Below are 26,375 nucleotides of genomic sequence, written 5' to 3'. Positions count from 1 at the left end.
TGGGTATCAACGGCTCCATGAACGTACTATGAACTTGATGAGATTTAGATCTACCCAACCGAGTGAACAACAACGGGTACGTCTTGACGAAATGTGATTTGAACAGTTCGGAGGTTAAGTTTTCCACCAAATTTTGTACTGTTTTCATTTGAGGTGGATTTCTATGGACGGTATCTATGCCCATGGAGCTTTGTAGATCCAACCCCACTAAGTATCTAGTTTTATTTTCTGAAACTAGAAATGTGGCATTATCATTATTTCATCCCCCAGAGGAGACTCGTATCGTCAGAATTCCAAAAGTTTTGATAGAATTCTTGTTATAATCCACATACGAAGTCTCGTTAGACAAGTTGTGGACGCTGATGAAATGTGATTTTGGATTTTGTCGGAGCAACACATCCGCCGTCCTTTTATTCAAGAAAGACCCCGGACTTCCTGTGTCAACCGTAACATAGAATGACTTTGCGTTTGAACGTAACATCAGACTCAAATTACGGAGTGTACCACGGTTAGACTTTAGCAGTTCCAAACTAAAAATTTGCACGGAATTACGTTTACATCGCGGTGTGATGCTAAGGATTCCATATTCAGGTTCACTGTCATCATCTTGATCCAGCGCAATATGATCGATTTCCGTTTCCAGGCTTGGTTGCGCTTCCTCTTCTTCTACGCAATTAATTTGTCGTCTAGAGTTACACACTTTTGCAAAATGTCCTTTTTTTCTTACTTGGACGTCATTCGACATTACGTGCTGGACAACTTTTTCGATGATCCAGAGAATACGTGTTACCGCAAAAATAACACAATCGTGATGAATTCTGACCTTTCTTGTCCGCCATGTTTTGTTTGCCGGTAGAGAATTGTCCACCACCCCGACGTGGATGAACTGATTAAGTCGGCTCTTGATTGATTTTGGGCAAGCTGAACGAAAAAGAAACGTTCTTGTTGTGGAGTAAGATGTTCTGGAACTCCATTGAAGTAGAAGCACCTTTCTCCAGTTCCAACGCTAATTTTAAAGTTCCAGCGGCATCGGGAGTTTTCCGAATTAAAGTTTTTTGGACGTCCGACTCGCGGATACGTCCTACAAACAAATCTCTGACCACACTGCGATCTTCCTGATCTGTCCAATTACAGCACGCCGCCTGAGCCGACAGTCTTGAGTGAAATGACAAAAATGACTCATTTGCTTCCATGTACCACGAATTGTATAGTTGAATGCGTTCCATGGTAACATGAACTTCCACCTTGAAAGCGTAAATGCAGTTTTGAAAAAATTCTCCAAACGAAAGTCGGCTGAGATCAGCATGTGAAAAAACTTGTACCAATTTCTTTCGGCCTTCATTTCCTAGGGCGAAAAACAGTCTGGATCTTGCTCTTGCTTCTGCTTCAAGGAATAACCAATTCGTTCCGATACGCGGGCGTTTCTTCCTCCTCTCTGCATTTGCTTCTTCCACCCGTCGTCGTGCGGCGGCATCTCTTCGAAGGCGATCATCCGATTCTTGTTGAGTCTCTGGGTCCGGCCGAGACTCCGGTCTGGGAGGGGGTCGTCATGTACATCTCCGGGCTCAACAACAATATCCGAGACATTGAAATTGTCTTTTGTACCTAATGCTAGGCTGAACTGACCAAACCAGCTATCCCAACTGTAAGGTGGGGAAAGAGATGTCTTCGTCCAAAATGGAGGTAAACCAGCGAGGTCCGTCCTGTCGTCCGAAACAGGAACTGCTGGCTGCGCCATGACATTTACCGAACTCTGGGACTGACAAAACTCGGTAAAATTGAACAGTTGAATTAAATAACTAAAACCGTAGTAATTGAGTAGTATCGTACTTTTACAGGATCTTATCTGATCCAGAATTAAAACTCTTTCAACAAGGGTTTTCAAGAGGCTAGATTCAAATGTTTGTAAGCTAACGTAACAAGATAGAATAGGTATGTATCTTAGCACAGATGAACAGACAGATGAACATAAACTTTAGCACCATGTGTGATAGCTTAGCACGACTGGTGGGTGGCCTTGACGCCACTGCAACAATTGCAACGAGAATGCAACGTATGAACATGCTATGTTATATGCGTGGTATGAAATACCGGGGGCAACAAAAATCTTATGCAATATGATTTTACATAACATGGACAACTCACCGACAAAGCATAAAGTATAACAGCTTATAACGACAGTACTAAACGGATTTTTGATAAGAGTTTAAAGATATTTTTAAATACGATAGTTGTTTACTTTTTGAACACGATTTCTTTTGGGGATTGTCGATTAGATGAAGAACTTGGCTGAATGAAATCCTCGGTATTTCTTCTAACGAAGCGTCGCTTTGGAGTGACGGAGGAACTGCTTGATCGAGGCTTGATGGGGCGTAGACATCGCACAAGGAGACTTCATGGGCGACCGAGTTCGGGCAGAGTTTCGTGAGTGTCCGAGTCTGACAACAGAACCACTGGCGGAGTGGTTGACCGTTGATGAGAGGCTGATATGATAGTCATAGGACAGCGTTGCGTAGGCGTAATAGTCTGGCCTCTTGGCGCAATTTTCCGTGAAGGCATTTGTCCAACCGTGACTGCCCGCGCAGGGGCTGCTGCTAATCTTTTAGCTAAAATCTATTGTTTATTAACATTGCGTTTTAAGGCTACATGTTTCTTCCGGTATACTTTTCCCGTATTCGTATTGTATGTGTTGTTTGTGACTGAAAAAATCTTGAATTCATCCGGTTTATACAGTGGTTTTCCTGATTTTCTGTCTAGACATTTTCTAAAAATTTTTACACCATCAGGGCTATGCAACAACAGAGATTCTAAAGTACTCGTACCGGAAGGTCTTTCCTTCGAAGTGATCGGTGAAGCCGAACGCTCTCTACTCGGAGTATCCGCAACCCGGTCGTAGAACCTTAGGGTACTTTTATTGAGGCCCGTTTTCAGGGCAGTAGCAATCTCATTATTGCGTGATCCAAGTTATCGCATTAGACTTCGTCCTGTCTCCACGTTAATGTTACATTTAAGTTGACTCCATCGATTAGCAGCACGTGCAAGTTCTTCAAGGTCCTTGTATTGTTTGGTGTCGGCAATTTACTGTCCACGGACAATTTTCTTGAAGCGGAATGGCACATCTGGACTGTAGTTACCACGTTTCACCACTTTAACCCTGTCCAGGATATAGTCTTAGCTGTGACGGTCTTCCGGTCTTAAGAGACTCCGCGCAAGTGAAATTTGATCTGAAGCATTAGCAAGGATTTTATCTCTAGCCAAGGAAAGTTCCGTATTTGGTTTTCTACCGAAGTGAACCTCAAAAAAAGATTATTTAAGGGCTGCGTGCTTGAATTTCCTGAGATCGTCCAAGATCGTATGAAGGACAGTATTCAGACCTTTATACTGAGGAATAAATTCCTCTGTTCACAATTTACGTAGCTGAGACAATCTTGGAGCTAACTTCGTGACAATATCCGTGACTAATATTTAACAAATTTCATTCCGAATTGGCCGAAGTACTCAGCTTACACTAAAGTTTTGATATTATTGTTCTAACTTTCGTAACGAAAGTAACGGAATATTTGCGCTCGGTGTGGGTTTTTTTTCTTAAAAATTTCGACTTTTTAACTAGCCTTTGATTGTTGTTCTGAGCTTAAATTTGAAGAAATCTTTCACCTTTCATTTTTCGTAAAGTTATGGGAGGTTTGAAGACTGCCATGTTTGCCAATTTGGGAAAAGAACGCGCGATGTATTTCGCGCTTTTAACTCGTAAGCGGAGATTTAATCCATCTTGAAAATCGTTCCAAATTAGTTGAAAGCTTATTTGCCATAATTGATTTTTACAGGGAGCGAAAATTATCCTTTTGTAATTTATTTGGCGCGTGGTTGGATGACTTTTGCAAAAAAATTTCGCCCTGATATGAGCAGTTTCGTTTTCTTTTTCTTTGTCTAAAATAGCAAAAGTTACAGCTTGCAAACAGATACCTAAGGCCTTCTGGGAAGCTTTTCGTATAAATATTTATCGGATTTGTGATCATTAAATCAACTTGAGAATTATGCTGCTAATTATGGACCTTATATTAGAAATAGATTATCATCGCTAAAGTATTTGATTAATTTTTCGAATTTTTTAAATCGCTGCAATAAAATCATTTTGTTAACCGTTTTCAGAAAATTCCATGAAATTTTTTAAAAATCTATCTTAAGATTTTCTCTTGATCTAATAATTTCAAATTGAAACCACCTGCATTAAATTTATTTCAGAAAAAAAGAAAATGAGGTTAATCACTGCATCAACTAGACGACACATTTTCAACCAAAAGTAATGTTTTCTTTCTTAAAACGTTCATGTATTGACTTCCTAGCCATTTCAAGATTGAACAAAATTATCCAATGTACTAAATGAGGAAATGGTGGAGTTTTTCTCTAGAAACTAAGTTTTTGTTCCGACTTTCGATACGAAAGTAACGGAATATTTGTGCTCAGGGTGGGTTCTTTTTTCTTCAGACAAATTTCGACTTTTTAACTAGCCATTTTTTACCAAATTCTTTATACATTCGAAAGGTATTGTTGTCCTGATTTCATATTTGAAAAGATATTTCACCTATGATAATTTTTCGTAAAGTTACGGGGGCTTAAAGATTGCCATTTTGGCCAATTTGGGACAATTAACGCGCGATATATTTTGCGCTATTAACGCGTAAGCGGAGAGTTAATCCGTCTTAGAAATCGTTCCAAATTGGTTAAAAGAAGCTTATTTGCCATAATTGGTTTGTTACAAGGAGCGAAATCTATCCTCTTGTACTTTATATGGCGTGTGGGGGGGGGGATGATTTTCATAAAAATTTCAAATTTTAGAAAAAAATTTTTGTTCATTTTGTTTTATTTCAATGAATTTTTTTATGTTATTACTGCTCGACACCAAAACGTCTCGACACTGCTCGACACCAAAACGTCTCGACACCAAAACGTTTCTTAAATTTCTTAAAATGTCGTTTGTTTCATGACTGAAAGGGTTCAAACATAAAATATATCACTCGATCCATTCCGATGACTAATTCTGGCACATGATTTTGCCTGGAAAAACTTATCTTCTTTTTCAATGTTCGATACAAATGGCAAAAAGCACTGACAAATTTTTCAAAAAAGAGAGATGAAAGAAGGAAACAAACAAGTTAAGACAAACCGTTCTGCTTAAAGCTGATTCTTTATTTTTGTTCCGACTTTCGATACGAAAGTAACGGAATATTTGTGCTCGGAGTGGGTTTTTTTTCTTCAGACAAATTTCGACTTTTTAACTAGCCATTTTTGTCGAAGTTTTTTATATCATTGAAAAAGTATTGTTGTCCTGAGCTCAAATTTGAAAAAAAATTTTACCTGTGTTTATTTTTCGTAAAGTTACGGGGGCTTAAAGATTGCCATTTTGGCCAATTTGGGACAATTAACGCGCGATATATTTTGCGCTTTTAACGCGTAAGCGGATATTTAATCCGTCTTAGAAATCTTTCCAAATTGGTTGACAGAAGCTTATTTGCCATAATTGATTGTTAATATGAGCGAAATCTATTCTTTTGTACTTTATATGGCGTGTGGGGGGATGACTTCATAAAAAAAATTCAAATTTTAGAATTTTTTTTTTTATTTTATTTTTTTACCTTTAATGTTTTTATGTTATTACTGCTCCATAAACCTTAAGAGGCAGTCGGAACATTTAGGGCTTCGCACTGATACGAGCAGTCTTGTTAATTTTGATTTTGTCTGATAACTTCCGTTTTGTCTGTTGAAAATTCCAGGAAAATTACAAACTGGACGACAAATTTCGTTTAGCTTTTCTTATGTAAAAATATTCAAAATTTTTTTTGCATGTTTGATCCTTTTTTTTGGAAAAATTTTAAAATTAATTCTGGAAATTTTTTTGTCAAAATGCAAGAAGTGAGAAGAAAATGTTTAAAACAAAAAATTAGACGATAATGTATACTTCTAGTAGAATCTTGCGGTATGTGAGAAATGCAATGTTTGAGAAGGAAACGTTCAAATAAAACAAAATTAATCGATAATGTAAATTTCTAAGACAATCTCGATGTATGTATACTTGAAGTATATGAGATGAAATTTAAGCAAATATGATTTGAAATTTAGTTGCAAGATAATCTTATCAAAGTAAAAATGTTTACCAAAATTGAACGTGATTAGTAGATAACAGTGAATTTTGTGATTTGAAGCAGACTCTGCAACGGGCCTAGAACATATTTTTTTACTGAAATTGCATTATCGCCAGTTTTTTTACCTTGTTTGCTGTTTTGGATTCAACAAACAAATAGCTAAAACACTCTATCGCTCAAATTGATCCAAAATAGACAAGTTTGTGGAATCTGCAATATTTTATAAAGAAGCCGCAACAAAATTAGCTGAATCCAGATCATTTTGCGGAACCCATAATTGATTAAAATATTATGTCGCAATATTTGCTGATTCTAAGCAGAATCCGCTGTTGCAAAGTTTGCAAATTGTTAGCGGAACGCGAAAATGATAACCAACAACCGTAAAATGTCAGCAAAAGGTGAGCTGAATCCAGTAAACCATCAGCATTTTGCGAAATCCATTTAAAAATGCGGAGTCCGGAACTACTAGCTTTATTCGCTTGTGGAATCCGCGAAAAAAGTTTGTGCTGACAAACCTTACGCTACCGGTATTTGTGCCCGGAATCCACTTAAGCTTTATAAGCGGAATATATTTACGTTTTGGAGCATGTTCAAAATTGTAAAGACTCGTTTATGGATTCCAGTTATCTGTAGACACCAGTTTAAGCACCTATCCACTGCACAGTTTGGCTTCATATTGAATATCCCCACATCACTTTTTTGCGATTTCAAAAAAATGATCTCTAGCTATGTTTTTGCTTTCGGATGTTTTTGCTTTCGGATGATGTAAAATGGTTAACGACGTTTCTATTTTACCAGCGTTTCTTTGTTCTATTACATTACAGCTAAAGAGTTCTAAAAAAAAATGATGTTGTTGGCATTCGGATAAAAAACCTAGGCGCAAAAGTCAGACTACGAAATCAGACAAAAAAATTAACGGTCATTTTCATGAATTTTGTACCGTGTTGCTACCTAGAGTTTCTTGATATCACGAAATCATAAATTCCCGTCGTCTATAACTGCAAGTCTAAGACTCCATATTTTGCTGCAAACAAAATTTCCTAGATATCTGTAGATGCATGGATGATATTGAGAAAATTAAGGAAAACTTATTGAGAGAAGTTGGAGTGCACATAGATTATAATCAGTTCTTCGTACCATGGAAACAATATTTGAAGATCGCAAGACGGCAAAAGATAATCTATAGCTTGTCCAGTGCCTCACTTTACTGTAGGGTCTGTCCCATAAAGACCTGCAAGAACAAAAAAAATAGCGGGGTGAACTATTTATGTCGGTCATTGAAAACTTGTTTTGTTTCCCTTTCACATTATTTCAGAACACAAAATGGTGGCCTGCCAACACAAAAAAAGCGTCGGTGTCAATGAAACGAACATCGAAAGACGGATCTCCATGTCGTCCATAGACCACCCCGAAAAACAGAGAGACACAATGAACTGGAAGTTTACTTTCTGAATCAAAATCTTCTTTATAGCTTCCCGCCGATCATATGTTTTCATATCATTGATGGCAATACCTATAAAGCAGCACCAACTTTGTTGTGTAGGATCAGATTCTTTCTTTTTTGCATGCCAACGCGTGTCGAACTGTCAAGTTTGCCTGACAGCCAGTGCATAGAAATGGCGCGTTCATAAATTCGCGTTGTAACAAATGCAGTTGCGCAGATAGATCGAAGTACTCGTGTGCCAATGGTAATGCAGTACGCCAAACAGAAAAGTTACATTCGATCTATTTTTCTCTTAAATAAAACTCGTGTGTCGCGTTATAAAGCATGAGAGCATGATAGCAAAGTATCGCGTCGAATAAGGCAAAACATTTAGCAAAAACAGCAAAAATTTAAGTTTTTGGCTTTGCGCATTTTTCCCAATTAATCTTTTGTGTTCCTTTAAGACGAATGCCAATCAACATATTATCTGCCAACTAAACATTTTTTTCAAAAAAAACCTCAATAAGTATTTTAATTCAAAAATGTTTGTTTTCATTGCATCGAATTTGCGTCGTATGAAAACTTATAAAAATTATTAAATTTTACAGAATGTACTTTTGGGAATAAAGACAATTGAGGGCCAACATATGAATGATGTTATTGTGATAACAAATAATGGTTACATAGCAGTTTTTAGACAACCGCGTATTCAGACTCGTCAGTATTTAGACAAAAACTGTTTCAACCAATCAGAATCGAGACAAAGAAGAAACTAATAAATTATTATGATTTATTTTTGATTAGTTAAGTCTTTTCTCGATTCTGATTGGTTCATACAGTATTTGTCTAAATACTGACGAGTAAGAAAACGCGGTTGTTTAAATACAGGCTGCACTCCCAAATAATGATTACAGTTGTCTTCTATCATTTATAGGTATTTAGCATAGTGGTAAGGCGTTCACTTTGAGACCGGCAGATCGTGTAGTCCTTAAGTTATCAATTAATCGTAAATAACTAACAAGACTGCTCGTTCAGGGCCAAGCTCTGAATGTTCCGACTGCCTTTTAAGATTTTATGGAGCAGTAGTAACATTAAAAAATAAATGTAACAAAATAAAATTAAATTTTTTTTTCTAAAATTTGAAACTTTTTAATGACAATCATCCCCCCACACGCCATAATAAGAACAAAAGAATAAATTTCGCTCCGTGCAACAAATCAATTACGGCAAATAAGCTTCTCTCAACCAATTTAGAACAATTTTAAGACGGATTAATTCTCCGCTTACGCGTTAATAGCGCGAAATATATCGCGCGTTAATTGTCCCAAATTGGCCAAAATGGCAATCTTTAAACTCCCATAATTTTACGAAAAATGAACACAGGTAAAAAAAAATTTAAAATTTGAGCTCAGGACAACAATACTTTTTCAATGATATAAAAAACTTCGACAAAAATGGCTAGTTAAAAAGTCGAAATTTGTCTGAAGAAAAAAAAACCCACTCCGAGCACAAATATTCCGTTACTTTCCTATCGAAAGTCGGAACAAAAACTAACTTTTTTCAGTATTTTTCTCAGCAGGCAATAAGATACAATTTTGCCATTAATAAACCGACTGCCCTTAAATAACATACTTTTTATACTATAGAAGGCTACTGTTTTCTGAGAAAAAAATACACGATTTTGGACATTTTAAGTTTTTCCTTGCCATGTAAAATAGAAACACATTGGTTTTCTTCTATTAAGGTATCAACCAAAGTAAATAACTTGCCTCAAAGTGATTTGGAATTTTTTTAGCTGGAATGAATCGTCGCTCACGCTTTAACAAAAAAATGCATCGCGCGTTAATTTGTCTCGAATTGGAAAAACTGATAATTGTCAAATTCCCGCAGTTTAAGGGAAAATAGTCAAGGCTCAAACTTTTTGAATTTTTTTTAAAGTTTGTCAAAAAAAATTTTAGCTGCTCAAAATGAAAAATATTTTAACTGCAACAACTTTTCGTTAAATTATGTGAGAGTTGAAGTTATTCAGTCATTCTTAGGGTTCAGTTATTCGTACTATTATTACGTAATTGTTATGTAATAGTTATGCAATAATTATGTAATTGTGTAAAAACTGCGAAAACTTGTATATGGAGCTCGTATAAACGTAAAAGAAACTAAAATCAACGAATTTCGGCCTTGTCTGACCGCGAAAAACAGGTTTTTGGCTGCGAATTTTCTTGTTTTGTGTCATTCATTGCTGCTAAATTAATTTACAGAAATTTTAGGTTTTCAAAATCGTTGTGAGGTTGATATAATTTTTTGTTCCAAAACCTTGTTTTTTAATAATTCTGTTTGTTAATTTCCTAAATTATTTTCCTATCTATTGAACCCTAAGTGATAAAAAATATGGCATGTAATTAACTATAGTCTTTTATTATTTTGAAAAAAAAAGATACATTCAAGAAATAACCTGAAAAGAAAAAAAAGTTCTACAACAAGAAAAATTTGAATAGCAAAAATTAGGGAAAAAAATCAGCATTATTTGACAAATTACAATTTTTGGGTATTTTCTTTCATATTTTCACGAAAAATTGTATAATTGTTACAAAAACATGTCGATTTATTTCAATACTGGTTTGTATAATTAGTTTGCAAAAAGATATTAATTTTTTTTTGTCAATTTTTCGGAATTGATTTTTTTATTCGAAGTTCAGATTGATCTAAATTCCAAATCCATTGTCTTAATTAAAAATATTACCCATTAGTTAGGTTGTCGTGAGCTTGCTCTAAGGCCGGCCCAACCATACGTGCTGAAACCGTTATTGTGAGTAGATTCAGCGTGAACTAGTATTCAACATTAACGAACTAATAAATAAAAGCTACTGCAAAATGACTATCAACTTCAACACAAACCGATGCAACAATTTCAATGTTGTAAAGCAAATGTTGTGCCTGCCAGAACTTGAACCAACACGTCATTGAACGAAACGAAAGCACGTAACACTGCGTATAGGTTTTTTTTTCGAAAACTACCGCCAATTTTTATTTTCATAGAGGGAAAAACTGAGACATCACATTGAAACAGAAAAAAAATTGCCCAGTCTCCTCACTCAAAAGTATATGAACTACCACGTTCGAGACTGCCTCATGGAAAGTCCGAGCAGAACTCTACAGTCTACTTCTCCGAGTAATGCTCTTTCTGGACGAGTGAAGAATTTCTCGCTATGCAAGTATTGCCCTACACGAACCCATGGACTCAAATGGAAAAAGGGATGCATTTTACAATCTGATCTTGTTGAACATGAATCGAAGAATAAACAAAGCTCGATAGTTTTAGTTTTTTGAAAAAGATTGAAGAATTTCGATATTTTACAACTCTTGGAACTTTCCCTGAGCCCCGATTGTGTGCGACCCGTTCGGAGTGTTAACTTGAAGTATTGCTTCTCGTGTTATATATCTTTTGTACTGCATGTTATTGTGAAGCATCTACTGATAACTTATTCAATAAATAAAACCCTTATATACTTGTTTTGTGAATTCGGACTGTGCGCAGTCAGACCACCTTCAGATTAAACCAAACAAAGTTGATCCCCCAGTTTTTATTAGGATCAATTGAGACCTAAGAAAGGAGGGTAATCATAGGATCAGAATCCAACGATGAAGTTGCATCAACCTGTCCGGCCGAAAATAGTTAGCGTGACAAACAGACGCTGTTTTGTATTCAAAATTCCTCTATGACCACAAATCGGTTGCAACTCACACAACTGGTTCCTTCTGATTGGTAGGTTATTTTGTTTCTAAGAATCAGTCCGTTTTTTTTTTCTATTACAGAAAATGGTTTGTTTTCCAATCTTATTTTGAAGAGTTATTTGAAATACGTCTTGCGCAAACTTTTACGTCGAAAAATTCATTTTTCTGGAACATTAGTTTTTGTGTTACCCAGTTTGATAACTGATTAGTATCCCAACAAAATTGCGCTTTTATTCAATTACAAGTGAAAAAATGGAAAAAAAAAACGAAAACCCACTGATCAGCCAAAGATTACGATTCCATGGCGGTTTCAGGGCAAAAAAATAGATTTTGTTGAGATTATGTGGAGATAAAAAATTGATTTTAGTGGAATTAAAATGCAATATAATCTTTATGAAAATAATTCAGTTTCTTTCTATTATTGTCATATCTCAACGTATGATCTTTGAGTTCCAGAATCCGAATGGATTGACAAACAGATAATCTAATTCGGGGCGAGATAAAACGTCTATTCTGAACCACGTGTATTTTATGGTCTGACCGTTCGGTCAACGTCTTGAGATAGGATCTCTCAAGGTCGATTAACCGGTCAAATGAACAACAACATAAATCATAAGTATACATTTGGCAACATTTTCTCAAGATAATCTATTTTTATCCGAGAAACTTCGGTGCGGGTAGCTATTTTGCATAGCTATTTACTACGATGAGTTTAAATGTGGTACGGCGTGGTGTGCGCCTTCCCTTATGAAAGTGCATTTGTGTTATGTTGATCCTGAAGGTCAAAGTGTTAGTTGTTAGAATGAGTGAGCTTGATTGTCAAGGTCGGTACTAGACGACAGTGCTAATGATCTAATGTTTGAATAAGATCACTCTCAAGTTATCTGGCGAAAGATACAGATATCATAACGTTCTTTATTCAATACAACTTTTATACAATTGGTTTTACACTTAAGAGTCTGTCAATTGATATTCCACGCCACCATTGAAATTTTAACTATATCATTTAAGTTAATTTTTAATTGTTAAATTTACAAACTTTGGAATTACAATACATGTTAAAAATAGACCAAGAAACTTGTCTGAGCTTCACCCATTACGAAAAAACAAACATTATCTTAGTTTGCTCGCTATACATATTATCAGGGCTGGATTCAGAGTATTCTCGAGAGAGATTTTTTGAAAATTTGATTTTTCGGGCTCTCCCAAAACACTATGAAGATCCTGTTTTGACTAAAAAAATGTACGGTAGTATATTTTTTGGCATTTTTTGAAAGTTTTCACAAAAAATTGCGTGGTTTTTTTGGCGCGCGCTCCCACATTAACGTCAGTGTATAATGGTGGCAGATGCACGTTTCTTAAAGTGATATGTTCGGCCGGCTGAAAATTGTACCAGAGGAGGACCCTCTGGGTGGTGAGGGTGTTGAAACCCTAAATAGAAATAGCGACCAGACAACCCCCTACTCAATCTCTAAATACGCCTTTGCGTAAAAAAGCGATCCAGCAAAAAGCTTTTTGCGATCCTGCAAAATAAGCAAAAGAACTTTAGGTTGTCAATTGAGAAGCATTTGCGTTGTCAATTGATATTTTTTGAATAAATTTATTATGCATGCCGATGATAAAAATTTAAGAGTAATAATGGTGAAATAGAGCGAGCCATTAGTTTGTTCCTGGTAGTTTAGGATACCATTCGATATGTTTTCGGTATGTCCATAGGGTTCAGCCTCTACACTTGTCTCTGATCTGGCGGTGGTTCAAGTGTGCTCAACATGGCATCTATAGTGAACCCGTCTTCAATAGCGCATCCCGTACCCGAACCTCCTCCTCCTGCTCCTCCGCCGCTCGCTACATTTTGCGTCCCATTACACGGAATTAGTTCATTTCCTACCGTCTCAGTTAGGTCGCTGAAGCTGCTGGCCGTAGAGCGCTTAACAAGCAGACTTCGGTTGGAATTCCGGCGGGAGATTACGATGGCAGAGTTATCCTGCAGTTGCACCTGATAAAAACACCGATAAATTTTTATCACGATCAGTTCTTCAAATGAAAAATTACTCTCTGAAAAAAGGACTTTTTTCAGACCACTTCACGGACAGGTAGGACACCATGTTATAAAGTGTGCATTTTTTCCTCCCATTTAAAGTAACTCAAGCTAATTTTGCAACTCCCCCCCCCCACCCCACCTCTCTACAGCTCTTTGCCCCCCTTTGGTACTAATTGAGGCATTTTGTTGTCCAACCCTAATTTTTTTGTAAAGTGGCCAATATGTACTTATTTTGAGGGGGAGCGCGCGCAAAAGAGGGGAAGCGCGAGCAATTTTTTGTTGGAAACAATCCAAAAAGTTATCAAAAACGGGCATCTCATTTTATACATGTAGCATACAGTTACACAGATTTATCCTCAAATAGTACCAAAATTTTCAAGACCATTTATCCACGGGGGAAAGGACCAACACAAGAGCTGTACAGCTGTTGTGCCCCTGTTTAAGAACTACATGTTTTTTTTTTGGTTATTTTTCTGGGCTGGGTAATGTTGCTTCACCCTCAAGGAACGAGCACGGATCATGGTGGGCCTCGAACATCCTACCTTACGATTGAGAGGCGGAGACGTAACCACTTCACCACCGCTCGCCAAAATGTACCTTCTGGTTATTGAGGGGGTCGAGCCCCTAATAAAAAAGCGCACCAGCAAACTATTGAAAGAAACATTTGAAAACTTCTTGGTTTCTAATCGATAATTTTTGAGGGTAGCGGGATGGTTGCCTCTGGGGGGAGAATGTGGTGGCTGACGACCCAAAATGTCGTCACAGTTTCGTCTCAATTTTTAGAAGAGGGTGGTTGACGACCAAAAAGCCCCCCCTGCCCTTTTATAAATTTGCATATTTTCGGAATTCCTACCTGACTCGTGTGATGTGAGACGAGGAATGAGTACAGTTCCTCCACCTCCTGAGTCTCCACGTGACCCCTCCTCTGCTTCGCTTTACCCACTCTTCCCCCCACTGCCCCTAGTGACGGGGGGCTAGCTGCCGCACCTCCTACATAGTGCACGAGGTTGTTCTCCCTCGCAAACTTACCCATGCCCTCCTTCATCTCTTCTAGTGAAACCTGAAAACCATTTGCAGCCACGTGAACAGAATTACTCAAAAAGTGTTTCATTACAATTTCATAAAGAAAATTTTTTTCAGAACATTGAAGACAAGTCGGAAAAAATTGACATTGTGTTTCCCAACTTTTTTTCTTGTTTTTTTTATACTTTAAATTCAAGTGTCTCTTTAGGTATCTCAAAATCTGTGCTCACATTTCCGTTTTTATTCTCATCCAGCACAGAAAATGCCCTCTCGATATCAAAACAATCAACCGGGTCCGGGAACATTCTCTCCAGCTCACAAAGCAGTTCCGGGAAATCCACCTCTCCTCTTTGCCCCTCCTCTTTTGACCTTGAAGTTCCGACTCCCATTTTGTTAATCTCTCCTACTAACTCTGCTGCAACTGAGTGACGCTTTCCCTTGTGGTGTCCTTTATTTGCGTCGCATTTTTTGTTGGTCCCAGTCGTCTTTGAGGTTTTTTTGGTGGGGGAGGGAATCATGGAGGCGGGTAAAAATGAAGAGACCGTGGAGGTGTCAATACACCTGGCGTACATCTGGTCCACAGATTGGTCGAACTGAGATTGGTTTGCGCTGTCTATTCTCATTAATCTACGCAACATATTGGCGGGAAAGGTTGTTTATAGTAATGTCGGATCTACTGAACAATCTCCCCCTTTCAAGAAAGAGAGGAGGGGATATTGTTAAGTAGATTAAGTTAGTCGAATTTTCGGCCAATCAGAATGCCTCTAGTGCTAATTTACTGGTTTTACTTATAGGGGTGGAGGGGGTCTTATGCACTTAACGTCCCAAAATCAACTTTTCTATATCGTTAGCTAAAATTTCTGCAATTGAGAACCGAATCTGATTGACTAATTTTGGCATTCCAATCATCTTTTCCTGCAGATGAAAAAATATTAGGCAAAATTACCAAAAAAGTGGATCTTAAAAAAGTTAAAATAAAATTTGCGTTTCTTGAGCAACTTTGCCCAGACAAAAAATTCAGTAAAACGGCTTGACAAAATAAAAATTCTAAACTGTTCATCAATATGCCAACTGAAGTGGCAATGATTGAAATGGCGGGAAATGTACTGGTAAAAACCAAATGTTTCTCGATCCTTTTCAAGACTTATTTTCTCAAAAACAAAAAAAAACTTGTCCCATTTGCGCTACCTCATTTTATACATAAGCCCAATTGCGGAGGCACTAAATTGAAGCACTGTATTTACATTAGGGACTCTGTTAGCTGTTTGCCCCAAACATTTCTATTGCTCTATCGAGCAAATTCTGTGGCTTCGTAAAAAATATTCTGCTTTTTTCTGCTCTATGAAAATTATTTTTAATCATGCGTTTAATACCAAAAAAAAAATATTGTTCCAATCGCTTTTCGACAAAAAAAAAATCAAACAACTAGTAAGGCTCTTTCAGGAAGCAAACTAGTAGATTTTTGGAGCCGCGGATAGATTCATTTATTATGTTTCTGAGTAACAGAGCAGTTTTTGTTCGAAATTTAGTCGGATAGAGCATAGATGCGTATTTGGTAATTCCGAGAAAGAAAATTACAGCTTAATTTTTATTATTTTTGAAAAGTGGTGAATGATTAAAATTCTGCTCTATCTTTTGCTCTGTAAAGTATTTTGAGTTTATGCCTGGAGTAGCTTACTCATAGAATAATTTCAGATAAAGTACAACGTCTGTTCGTCACGCTATCTTATTTTCGACCGGATAGGTTTGTGCAACTTCTTAGTGTTATACCGATCTTAAAATTACTCTTATACCTCCTAGTCTCAATTGATCTAGTGTATACTGGTATTTGCGGGTTAGGTATGTGGAACTTATTCCAAAGGAGAACAACTGTCTACTAAGTTATATTTAAGTTGTTCTGATGCTGAAACTACAAGTAGTTTTAGCTTTACAAACAATTGTCCATGTTAGTTTTGGATCATGGTTGTTTAGTAGAAAATATTTTTTAGAGATAGATTTATGAAGAATATAATTGGTTAAAATTACTAGTTTTAAACTGCTTCCACTTATCCGGGGCTTAGATAGATTTTAGTTTTCAGGTTGTTTATTTTAGTGAAGGATGGATGGAGAGATTTCTTTGTTTATCGGAGTTTTTTTCTTTTGAAGCAGTGACTGAGTGACGGAAGGAGAGATGTAGTTGTCTTCGTGGAGAGAAGATTGGCAGTTCATTGATGTTTATTAATTGTTTTCGCAAAAGCGTTTTTATTTAGTTTCGGTTATTGTAAAGGATCGCTCACCCTAGATCAACTCACCCTAGAGCAACGCGGTGGGTTAGGCCGGCTATAGAGCATGCTCAGGACGTCCAGCTGGGTGGTGAAGCCAGTTGAGGGAGTAAGGTTTTTCCGTCTTTTTGAGAAGAGCCTCTTTTTGTGTTCAGTTTTTTGTTCAATTTTAAGAGGTGCTTTTCTATTTTTTGTTTTTGCTTGTGTCCTTCTATCAAAAACAGATTGTTTTGTTTTGGGTTTTCTTTTGTTTTTAGTGTTTCTAGTGGTTTCAATAAATTCTGGAAGTGGGTTTCAAAAGAATAACTTATCCAGTTTTAGTCTGGGTTTAACCTGGTCTGAGTACCGTGGGACTTTGTTTAACATGCGATTGGTTTTGTAGTATGAGTAGGCTGCGTTGATTAGTTCAAACTTACTGATAATCCTTCCAACTGGGTTATATGACAGTTCAAAACGCGTGAAAACAAGTTAGATTTGTTTTCAGTTATGATTGAAAAAATATCATTATGTAATTAATTCTACGTGAGCAAGTTATGCGAGTTTGGTGGATAGAGTGTGTGAAATGTGGTCAAGTAAATGACAAATATCAAGTTATAGCAGAAGCACACATAAAAAGGTTACATTCTTGTAAATTATTTGCATCTCATTAATTTACTATCTCGTATTTTTTGATTTTCACTACTGACTTATGAATTCATTGCATTGGTTATGACATTTTTTGCTCTCGGATAATTTAGGTTCATTGTAAGATTAAATAATAAAAATTTTAAAAAGATTTCGTGATTTTTAATTGGATTTTTCTGTTTTAGATGAATGACCGGTGGAACGTAAAAAAAGAACTGTGAATAAAACGAATCGTAATGGTGAGTGTCTTGTCTTATTTGTTAGTGTCTATATTAAAATACATACTTACGAGGGTTCTGTTTTAGAATAATCCATGGGGAAGTTAATTTTTATAGTGGCGCGTGCTATGAGAAGCTTGAAGAGCATGTTCATTACGTTTTTAGTGCGAAGCAACGGCCGAAGAAGTTCAAGCATTCTGATGATTTTAACTTCTTCGGTAGGTATTGAAAATTCATGATTTGTGTTTTGGTTTAGGCTATAATGATTGTGATTAAATTTAGTAATATGAATGTGCTTGAGTAGAGTTATTTCATTTGGCTGTACATATTTGTGGGGAGTTACTATTGGGCGAGCGTCATCAATGGGAAAGGTCTTGGTTAGTGGGCAGAGTATATACATCTGTCTGACGGTATCATAATTACGGAGGATGCCGGGTAATTATGTAGATTTAATACAATAGGTGAAAATCAAAAAATATGGTGACCTGTACTTGGAATAGATAAACATAAAATGGGGTGGTGTGTTTGTGATATAATGTTTTTGTTTAAATTATAATATGTGTAAGTGCGGGTTAGTTTGTTCTTTACCATAATTTCACGCGAACAGTGAGTGCCTCTTTCCTTGGGTGTAAGGAATGAAATGTGAGCCCAAAATGGTTAAATTTACTGAAAAATGGTTCGGAGGCTTTGGTGTTTGTTAGTGCGCGGGCGATTGTGTACTCAAGTTTTTTTCTTAGTGTTATCTAATTTGGAATATATATTCTGATCTGATGAAGTTTTTTTCGGTGGTTTGAGGATTAGTGTTGGGATCGTCTTCGTTTGGGGTATCTTCCATGTATCTGGTGACAGCATGATCGTAAAAGTTAATGGAAGTTTTGTTTGCGCGTGGTGCTAGAAATCTATTTAGGGTTTGGTTTAAGCCGATGGTAGTGAATTGATTTTCGTTAAGTGCATCGTTGGTTACTTAGTGAATAGAGTTCGTTGTTTTTGGGGTTAATTTGTAGTGAGTTTCAGTGGATTAGTAAAACTGTAGAAGGAAGTCTAGGAGAGTAAAGGAAGTAGCAGATTTGCATCAACAAATTTTGTTACGGGTGATGGGACTGTAGTCGGGATGAACGTGGACTTCTAATGAGAAATTGAGGTGTAGTATTAGGGTGCTTTCGTTTGAAAACTCGGTGTGCTTTTGTTGGTGCAATATCAACTGAATGAGTTGAGCATTTGGATGTTGAGGTTGAATGAGTTAGCTGGTGAATTGTTAATGCGTTATTTGTGCCATGAAGGTGTTGTTGAGTTATAAAATTATCTAGTTCAAGCTTTAGTTGATTGTCGGTCATTGGGCTGGCTGCGTCGGGTTGTTTACTTGACATTGGGGAAAAGATAGGGGCAGCGTCAGTGTATGAAGAGGGGGAGGGAGAAGTTTTATCGGGAAGATGGGAAGCAATGGGTTGAAAGAGTGGTTGGGAAAAACTTGTAGGGCTAGGTTCGGAGTCAAGGAATTCATCAGGGTTTTCTCTATCAGAATTATTAAAATTAGATATGGTGTTAATAACTGTTTTGGTTGAGTCGTCTGAATCCATGCAAGGTGAGTTAGAATACAAAGTGGGAAGGAGAGAAGAGGTGAGGTCTGAGAGTGAAATGCGAGAGGAGTGGCGTTGACGGTTTGAAGGTGAGGAAAGGAACGGTTGAGGGATCCAATCTGTCGGCTCATCGTGGGCTAAAAAGGTTTGTTCGTATGTGTCTGCAATTTGTTCTGCAATTTGTTCGTATGTGTTGTCAATATTTGGTTGATGGAATGTTATATGAGATAATGGACTTCGTGGGAAGTTACTACCTTGAGAATTATATTCAGTGATTGATACTGTATTAATTTTGTGGAACTAAGGTTAAAGGGTGATTATTTTGTAGATTGTGTATTACTGGTGGTGCTGTGGGTGTTGTATTTGTTTTGTATTGTGAGTGTCAAATGTATTTGGTTTTGTAGCCAACTTTTTATTATATTCGACAATTTGAGCTTCAAGAAGGATTTTAGTAATTAGGGTAGAAAATATTCCTAAAAATTCTGCAAATTAAATGCGTGCTACGCTTGCTTGGCTATCAAATTGTGTTTGTGTGTTGCACATGTATTACAAATTCCTTTGAGTAGTAAAAAGATAAATCCAACAAAACTACAAATTGCGTTTATTATAGTCAACCTTTCTAATATGAGGTAGGGCCATCTTAGAAAAGCTAGGATTTCGTTTTTTATATTAACAAAACTAAAATTATTAATTTCTGAGATATCTTACGAACTTTTTTTTTCACCGTTAAGACATAATAAATCTTTAATATCTTTAAAGTATCCTCTATATTTTTGTTTATAAACATCTGAGCAGCCTGCTGTTTCAGCTAGTTTTCGTAAATTTTGATCAATGGATTGACTTTGTTTTGTATTATCTTAGGCGTTCGTTGGTAGCGTCTTTTATCTTCAAAAACATAAAGCGGTAAAAATGTTTAGTGCGTGTGTGATAACAAAGATTGTTTCCCTTTAGTCAATGAAATTAGAGCGGTTGCCTGATAATAAGTATCCTGCGTAGGGTACTTTAAGTACTGCTAAAGCGAGTGATTGTAGTATTTGAGTTCGTTTAACTGATTGTGTAGTCCAATTTGATATCAAGATCTACATAATAGTGGATTGCACCAAATGGGTGTTATTTATTAGCGTACGTTTATGTAGTCGACTGCTATCTTTATCTTCAGTGTGAATTTTTCCGCCAGTTTTTCCTGCTTTCTTGTAAAATATACTGGGATGTAGGATCTTTCGTCGTCCAATTCTGATATGGGTGTGCTGTGTCAATAATTAATTCACCTGTTTTCATGTCGAAACCTTTGTCATATTCGACAAGAATTTCTGAAAAACGTTTTTTGAATAGTGCTAAGGGGTATTTTCACGCTACTTCCAATTCAGGGTAAATTTGAAAGCGTGTTAAATTATTTTCTTTACCATCTATAATTCTATATTTTTGTAGTTTTTATCAATTATGTGTCTTCAGCGAATCAAAATACGATACTGATTCTGATGTGTGATCGCCAGTTTTTAAGTCATTTAAGTCATATGTTAAACATCCGTAAGCGCCATAATAGGGGAATTTATATCAATTTTAATATGACCTTGATATCGTTCAAGTTCTGCTTGGTGTGCAGAATCTGAAAAAGTTGAAAATTGACTAGTTTACGATTTGTGCCTTTATTTGTGACGAGATTCAAATGTTGTAATTCGTTTTTGAAATCTTGAGGATTGAGATGTAAAAGTCTTTCATTAAGACTTTGACGAAAGGATTCATGGTCGAGTCTATTTTTTTGCTGTTTGTAAGTACCTACGGGCAACCCAACAAAGTATCTCTCCTATTCATCCAACACTCAGAACACCACAGAGATATTTTGTTGTGTTGTTGTAAGTACTTACAACTACTTCTTCCTTTAAAAAGTGCGATGGGGTTTGAACATTTTGTAGTGTCAGATTTCTACTACCATTAAGGGTTTCCTGTGTATTTACAAATGTCCAATTTGAACAATTATTACTTGTTCTATCATAAAATATTGTGTTATAGTTTAAAAGTGTTGCATCAATGGTGATTGGAGTTACTCCTAAATAGTTTTTGTTCACGGAGACAGTGGCGATTGCTCTACTTGAGATACTTTTAGCTATATTGACAAATAATAAATGAGACCACTCAGGATCCCATGCAAAATCTGTTTGGTCTGCTAATATTGTTTAATCGTCTGATGTTTGTTGCTGTTGAGGTTAAATCTAAATTGTGTAAAAAACAATCTATCATGATGCATGCTAGGATTCTTCGTAGATCAAATTTTACTATTTGTGATATTTCATTATCGGTGAGTGTTGTGAATGTTTTAAGATCTAAAATCTTACTTAGTGTTGTGATTTCGTGATTGAGGGTTGGAGAATAATAAATCAATCCACAAATTCAGGTATGATTGGAACACAAGTAGATCGTTAGATACTATTTTAGATCTTTTAAATATTGTGATTCTTTTAGCTTGGGTCAACTAAGATGCGAGGCTCAAGTGAAGGATGAGTAACCGAAGTTCTTCACTGTTTATCTTAGTTAAATTGGTTAGTTTTTCAAATTTTCTTTTAGTCCTGGTTCGTTGATAAGGGTTGGAAAGTGAATCGATGTTTGAGGTCGTTAGTTATTTTATCTAGGAGGTTAGGGGAAGCCTTGATGTTCAAATAGTTTTAATTAACAAGAATTAAAATTTGAGATTAGGGTAAAATTTAAAGATCCAAGGATAGCCTTCATAATCTGATGTTTTAGGTTAGTACAAAGCAAGGAAGGCTGTGGCATTACTTAATTTTCAGTAAAATACTTGTAAGTTAAGAAAAATAGTTTAAATTTTTTAGAAAGAAGTGATTTAAAGATTACAAATTTAAATGACATTAGACTTTGAAGAATTATGTTTGTATTTTAGGAGGAAACAAGGATGAGGAGGGATGAAAAAATTTAAAAAAGTGAAAAGATAAGATCCCATGAGAAGCAAAGAACTTTGATAAACTAAATAAAACTAATTTTAAATTTACTTTAATTTTAAAACTAATTTTTTTGTTTTTTCATCAACACATTTTAATTTTACAAAACCTTTAAAATTACAAATTACTGCAAATTTGATGAAAGGAACGACTTCTGTGTTTTTCATCAGGCGTTATTATGGTTATATAATATGCCAATACATCATCAAGAAATATTTTGCTTCGAAAAAAATATTATTGCGCCAAGTAATTTATTTTCATGTTAGGTAATGAAAATACTGCATGAAGAAGTCTGTAGAGAAATAGTTGCAGTTTGCGTCGTGTCATGATGTAGAAGCTTGGTTTGTTGTTCAGTTTTTCACCTAGTGTTTGCCGTATCTTTTGAAATAAGGGAGTAGACGTTTTGAGACGTAGAGCCATATCTATTAGAGTGCCTATGCTATCTAACATTTTGCAATTTTGCTAATCAGATTTTGATCTTGTTTCTAATTCTGTACTGCTAAATCAAAGTTGTTAGTAGGTCTTATTCGAGACATTTTGGTCGCACCAGATTAGTCTATGCCTAGAGTAGCTTACTCATAGAGTAATTTCAGATAATGTACAGCGTCTGTTCGTCATCTTATTTTGGACCGGATAGATTCGTGCAACTTCTTAGTCTAATACCAATCCTAATTTTACTCTTTTATCTCCTTGTCTCAATTTATCTAGTGTATACTGGTATCTGCGGCTGATGTATCTGGAATTTCTTCCAAAAGAGAACAACCTCCTTGTCTCTTAAAATATATTTAAGTTATTCTGGTGCTGAAACTACAAGTAGTTTCAGCATTACAAACATTTGTCAGTGTTAGTTATGGATCATGATTGGTTGGTAAGAAATACTTTCTAGAGATAGTTTTATCAAGAATATAATTGGTTATAAATACTAGTTTTAAACTGGTTTCACTTCTGTTTTATAAGCCGCACTCTGCCATTTCTGCCAAAATCTTTGGGTCCTGGTTTGCTGGGACCCCTCTAGCACACTTGTACCAATTGGCTAATTAGCCAACCAGATTCGACTACATTAATTTCAGTTCAAGAGATGTAGAACTATTTTTTGGTCCGTTTGGTGCGTGAGGCACGTGGTGGAGATTCTTTAGTGGATACCATAGGCGAGCAGATTGTTAAGTGGATCTGTAATGTTCAACACTCTCAAAAAACGGAAACTCACAAAAGGGGAAAACGTGGTGTTTTTTTTAAATTTTTGTCTATAATTGAAATGCACACCAACCCCATCCCCCTTCCCCTCGATTTCAATGCCTAAACCCAATCTTGCAACAAGAACGATAACTCCTTGGAGCAAATCCTACCTGCTCTGTAAAAGTGTGCAAAAATCTATGTCTGTCTGTTGGTCGAATTTACGTTTCAACGGGGACCGTAAATTTAGCATACAGATAAAATAGAATAAAAAAAATTGAAATTTTAAAAAGGTGTCTAATTAATTATTAGCCGATCGGATTTCATGATACTAAAACTACTCACAACATTGCGGCTATCAATTTCATTGTTTCATATAGGAATACTGGTTGTAACTGAGCACAACAAAAAAATTACTTGACTTTTATGCAGTTTTTTGGTGAAAAATAGTGAAAATGATCAAAAAGTCAAGCATCTACCACTAAATGGCCATGCCGAAATGTTCATCTAGCTTTTCAGAACACGATATGTTTTGTTCTTCTATAATGGCAAATTTAGCTACAAAAAGCTCGCAATTACACGTAAAGTGATTAATAAAAGTTAGACAAAATTTTCGAAAATTTTTCGAAAATTAACCCCCCCCCCCCCTTCCCCCTCTCGACTCTCGAAAAAATCCTAGATCCGCCCCTCATTCCAGGTATACAATTATTTCTCTAGTTAATGTAACAACCATTTCACTTCACAACTATGGCGGAACTATAGTTGAGGAGGAGCTATGGTGTAGATTGTGCTTTTCTCCTAGGGGATGTTGGTTTTCATCAAAGAAATTTTGTAGCGGTCAGGCGCGGTATTATCGGAAGACACTTTTAGACGTGACTCGCTTTTTCCGAAAAAAAGCAAAAATGTTGACTAAGCTTCAAAAAAACGGTTTGACAGACTAATTGACACGAAATTTACGAATGACACGAGGAGAAACTGAACTCAATTTATATCTTTTGCAATTTTTTACTTTAACTTAACTAATATTACCTTTCATTTTTGCAAATTTTACATTATTCAATTGCCCGTTAATGAAAGAAAAGGAAGTATTTTGGCCAAAAAACGAAAAATGTTTTGAAGACAAAAAAATGATTTTGAAGCTATGAGTGTTACAAGAAATGTATAAAACATTATAGTTTAAGATTTGAAGAGCATCAGTTTTGAGTGAACACCGAACAAAAAAAACTGAATTTTTTCGATTTTGAAAAACTTTTCTTGTTTTCTTAGTTTATTTTCTTCAATCGTTGTGGTAGGATCATTCTGTGCTATTTACAGAGCAATCGGACATGCTTGTGGTATTAAGTGTTTGAATATACTTTTACCTTGCCAGTTGTTTGATGTCATCCGAGGTGACAGTGCAGTCCACATCCCCCTCCATTGGCTCTCCCTCCCCCACCCGCCTCCGTCTCTCCCTCTCCTCCTCCATCCAGAGGGGGGCATCATAGATCCCACTCATTACACACGCCTCCAATATCTCCTGCAAATCCTCCAAATCTGCCATGCTTTTTTGATTAATACCAATAATTATAATTTATAATAGGTTTGGGGATCTTTCTATATTCTGATATCAAATGGTAACTGAAATAATTGACCAAATAAGCTGTTTGGAGCTTTCTGAAGCAGTTTTGTTCAGTTATCTTTGCAGAAGTGATTATATTTCAAGCATTTGCAGTGTTTGAACTAGTTTTTACATTTAATTGTGAGCTTTTTAGGACTGAATGATTACGCTTGATCGAAATGGCATCGATTTGAACTTGAAAATTAGGTGCAAAATCTTTTAAAAGGGCGGAGGTAATGCGATAATCTGACTTTCAAATGACCATAAATAAGCTTTTTGATTTAAGATTTAAGTAAAAACTGACAAATTGAAAAATGTACAAGCTTATAAAACTGTAAGGCTGAAAAAACAATGAGAATGTTAATTTGTCAATTGTCACATTCCATTAGGCATGAAAAGAATATTTGGGTAAGCTATTTTTCTTAAGAACGCGTCAATATTTTTTCCGATAAATTGACTTCCCTTTTTGTAAAAAAAAAACATTATTTTGACGTAAATAATACAAACAATATTTCAAATGAGTATTAAATGAACGAGCAATTATGTGACCACTTCAGATAAACATAACCATCACTTTGTGTGCGTCATCAGTTATTGTGCTAAGGGTAACCGTACCGTTTCCATTTGAGTAAGTAATCACATTTTTCTTTTTTAAAGCATAATGCTAAGGAGACAAATTAAGCGAAAAAATGAACCCTCAATTTTTCATCTGCTTTTAGCGTTTCTTTCAAAGGAAGGCTGATTGATCTCATCTTAAAATACGTTTAAAGGGCTAAGAAACCAGTCAAGAAGCCTATTTTTAGGTTAATAATTAGGAACTACTCCGTTCAACGGTGCTTCTATAAAACAATGAGATGAGAAAACAATTTATTCAACACCCGATATAAAACGTGAACGACAATTCAGCTAAAAATTGCAAAAACCCTAGTTGTTCGAAAGCCTTTGTCCAAAATAAGCTTTCGTTTTTCGTCTATTTATGGTTCTCTTTTCAATGATCAACATTTTTTCATTCTGTTGTCGGGTTAATTTCTTATCTGTTGTTTGCACTGACGCAGGTTTAGCGACCTATCTTGGGCGAGGTGAGAAATTGGAAAACAATAATGACAAGCATACTTGGCCAGGAGGCGACCCATTAAAAGTGAATTCTCCCCTCTAACTATTTCCTGTTTCCTTGTTTGGTGTTCTGTGATGCCATTTGTATCGTCATGGTATACGGGTGAACAAATCGGACATTTTTGCATAAATCACCATTGTTTGTTGCTCTTTTAAAAAAAGAAACTCGACACAAAAGAGTGAGAAGGAAGTCATTTAAGGGGTAGAGTGAAGGAATGCTTGGAATGGAATATAAATTTCGTTTTTTTATCCTTTTTTTGGTTTTCATTTTCATCGGAGCTCCCCATGCTTATACAAAATGATAAAAAAAATACTTCAAACAAGAATTGCTGTGTTTGTGAAAAGTACGGACAGCTCCGACTACTTATCTTTGATACATGAGAGGTGCCAGACAATAAATAGAGTTAGAGAGCTAAAAAAAAAGCAGTTTCATTTTTGTCTAAAAAACTTTTAGCGATAGAGTTAACATCCCTCTTACCACATAGACCAAGTTAAGATCCTC

General features: G+C 36.0%; 2 protein-coding genes across 3 annotated transcripts in view; both read right to left on the bottom strand.

Moving 5' to 3' along the window:
• LOC134844082 (protein YIPF6-like) overlaps window positions 1-26,375 on the bottom strand; it is a 509,298-nt gene that overhangs the window by 196,418 nt on the left and 286,505 nt on the right. The window lies entirely within an intron of this gene.
• LOC134844071 (uncharacterized) lies at window positions 12,876-25,471 on the bottom strand. The gene is made up of 4 exons (XM_063860546.1): window positions 24,525-25,471; window positions 14,590-14,986; window positions 14,190-14,396; window positions 12,876-13,291 (listed from the first exon to the last, which is right to left on the bottom strand). Exons 1-4 carry the CDS (start codon window positions 24,701-24,703, stop codon window positions 13,022-13,024), a joined length of 1,053 nt encoding a protein of 350 aa, XP_063716616.1. The 5' UTR covers window positions 24,704-25,471; the 3' UTR covers window positions 12,876-13,021.

The sequence above is a fragment of the Symsagittifera roscoffensis genome, chromosome 1, assembly GCF_963678635.1.
Source record: "Symsagittifera roscoffensis chromosome 1, txSymRosc1.1, whole genome shotgun sequence".
Classification (NCBI taxonomy): domain Eukaryota; kingdom Metazoa; phylum Xenacoelomorpha; order Acoela; family Convolutidae; genus Symsagittifera; species Symsagittifera roscoffensis.
Note: the sequence above shows the minus strand (reverse complement) of the source record. Positions and strands in the feature narration are given on the sequence as shown.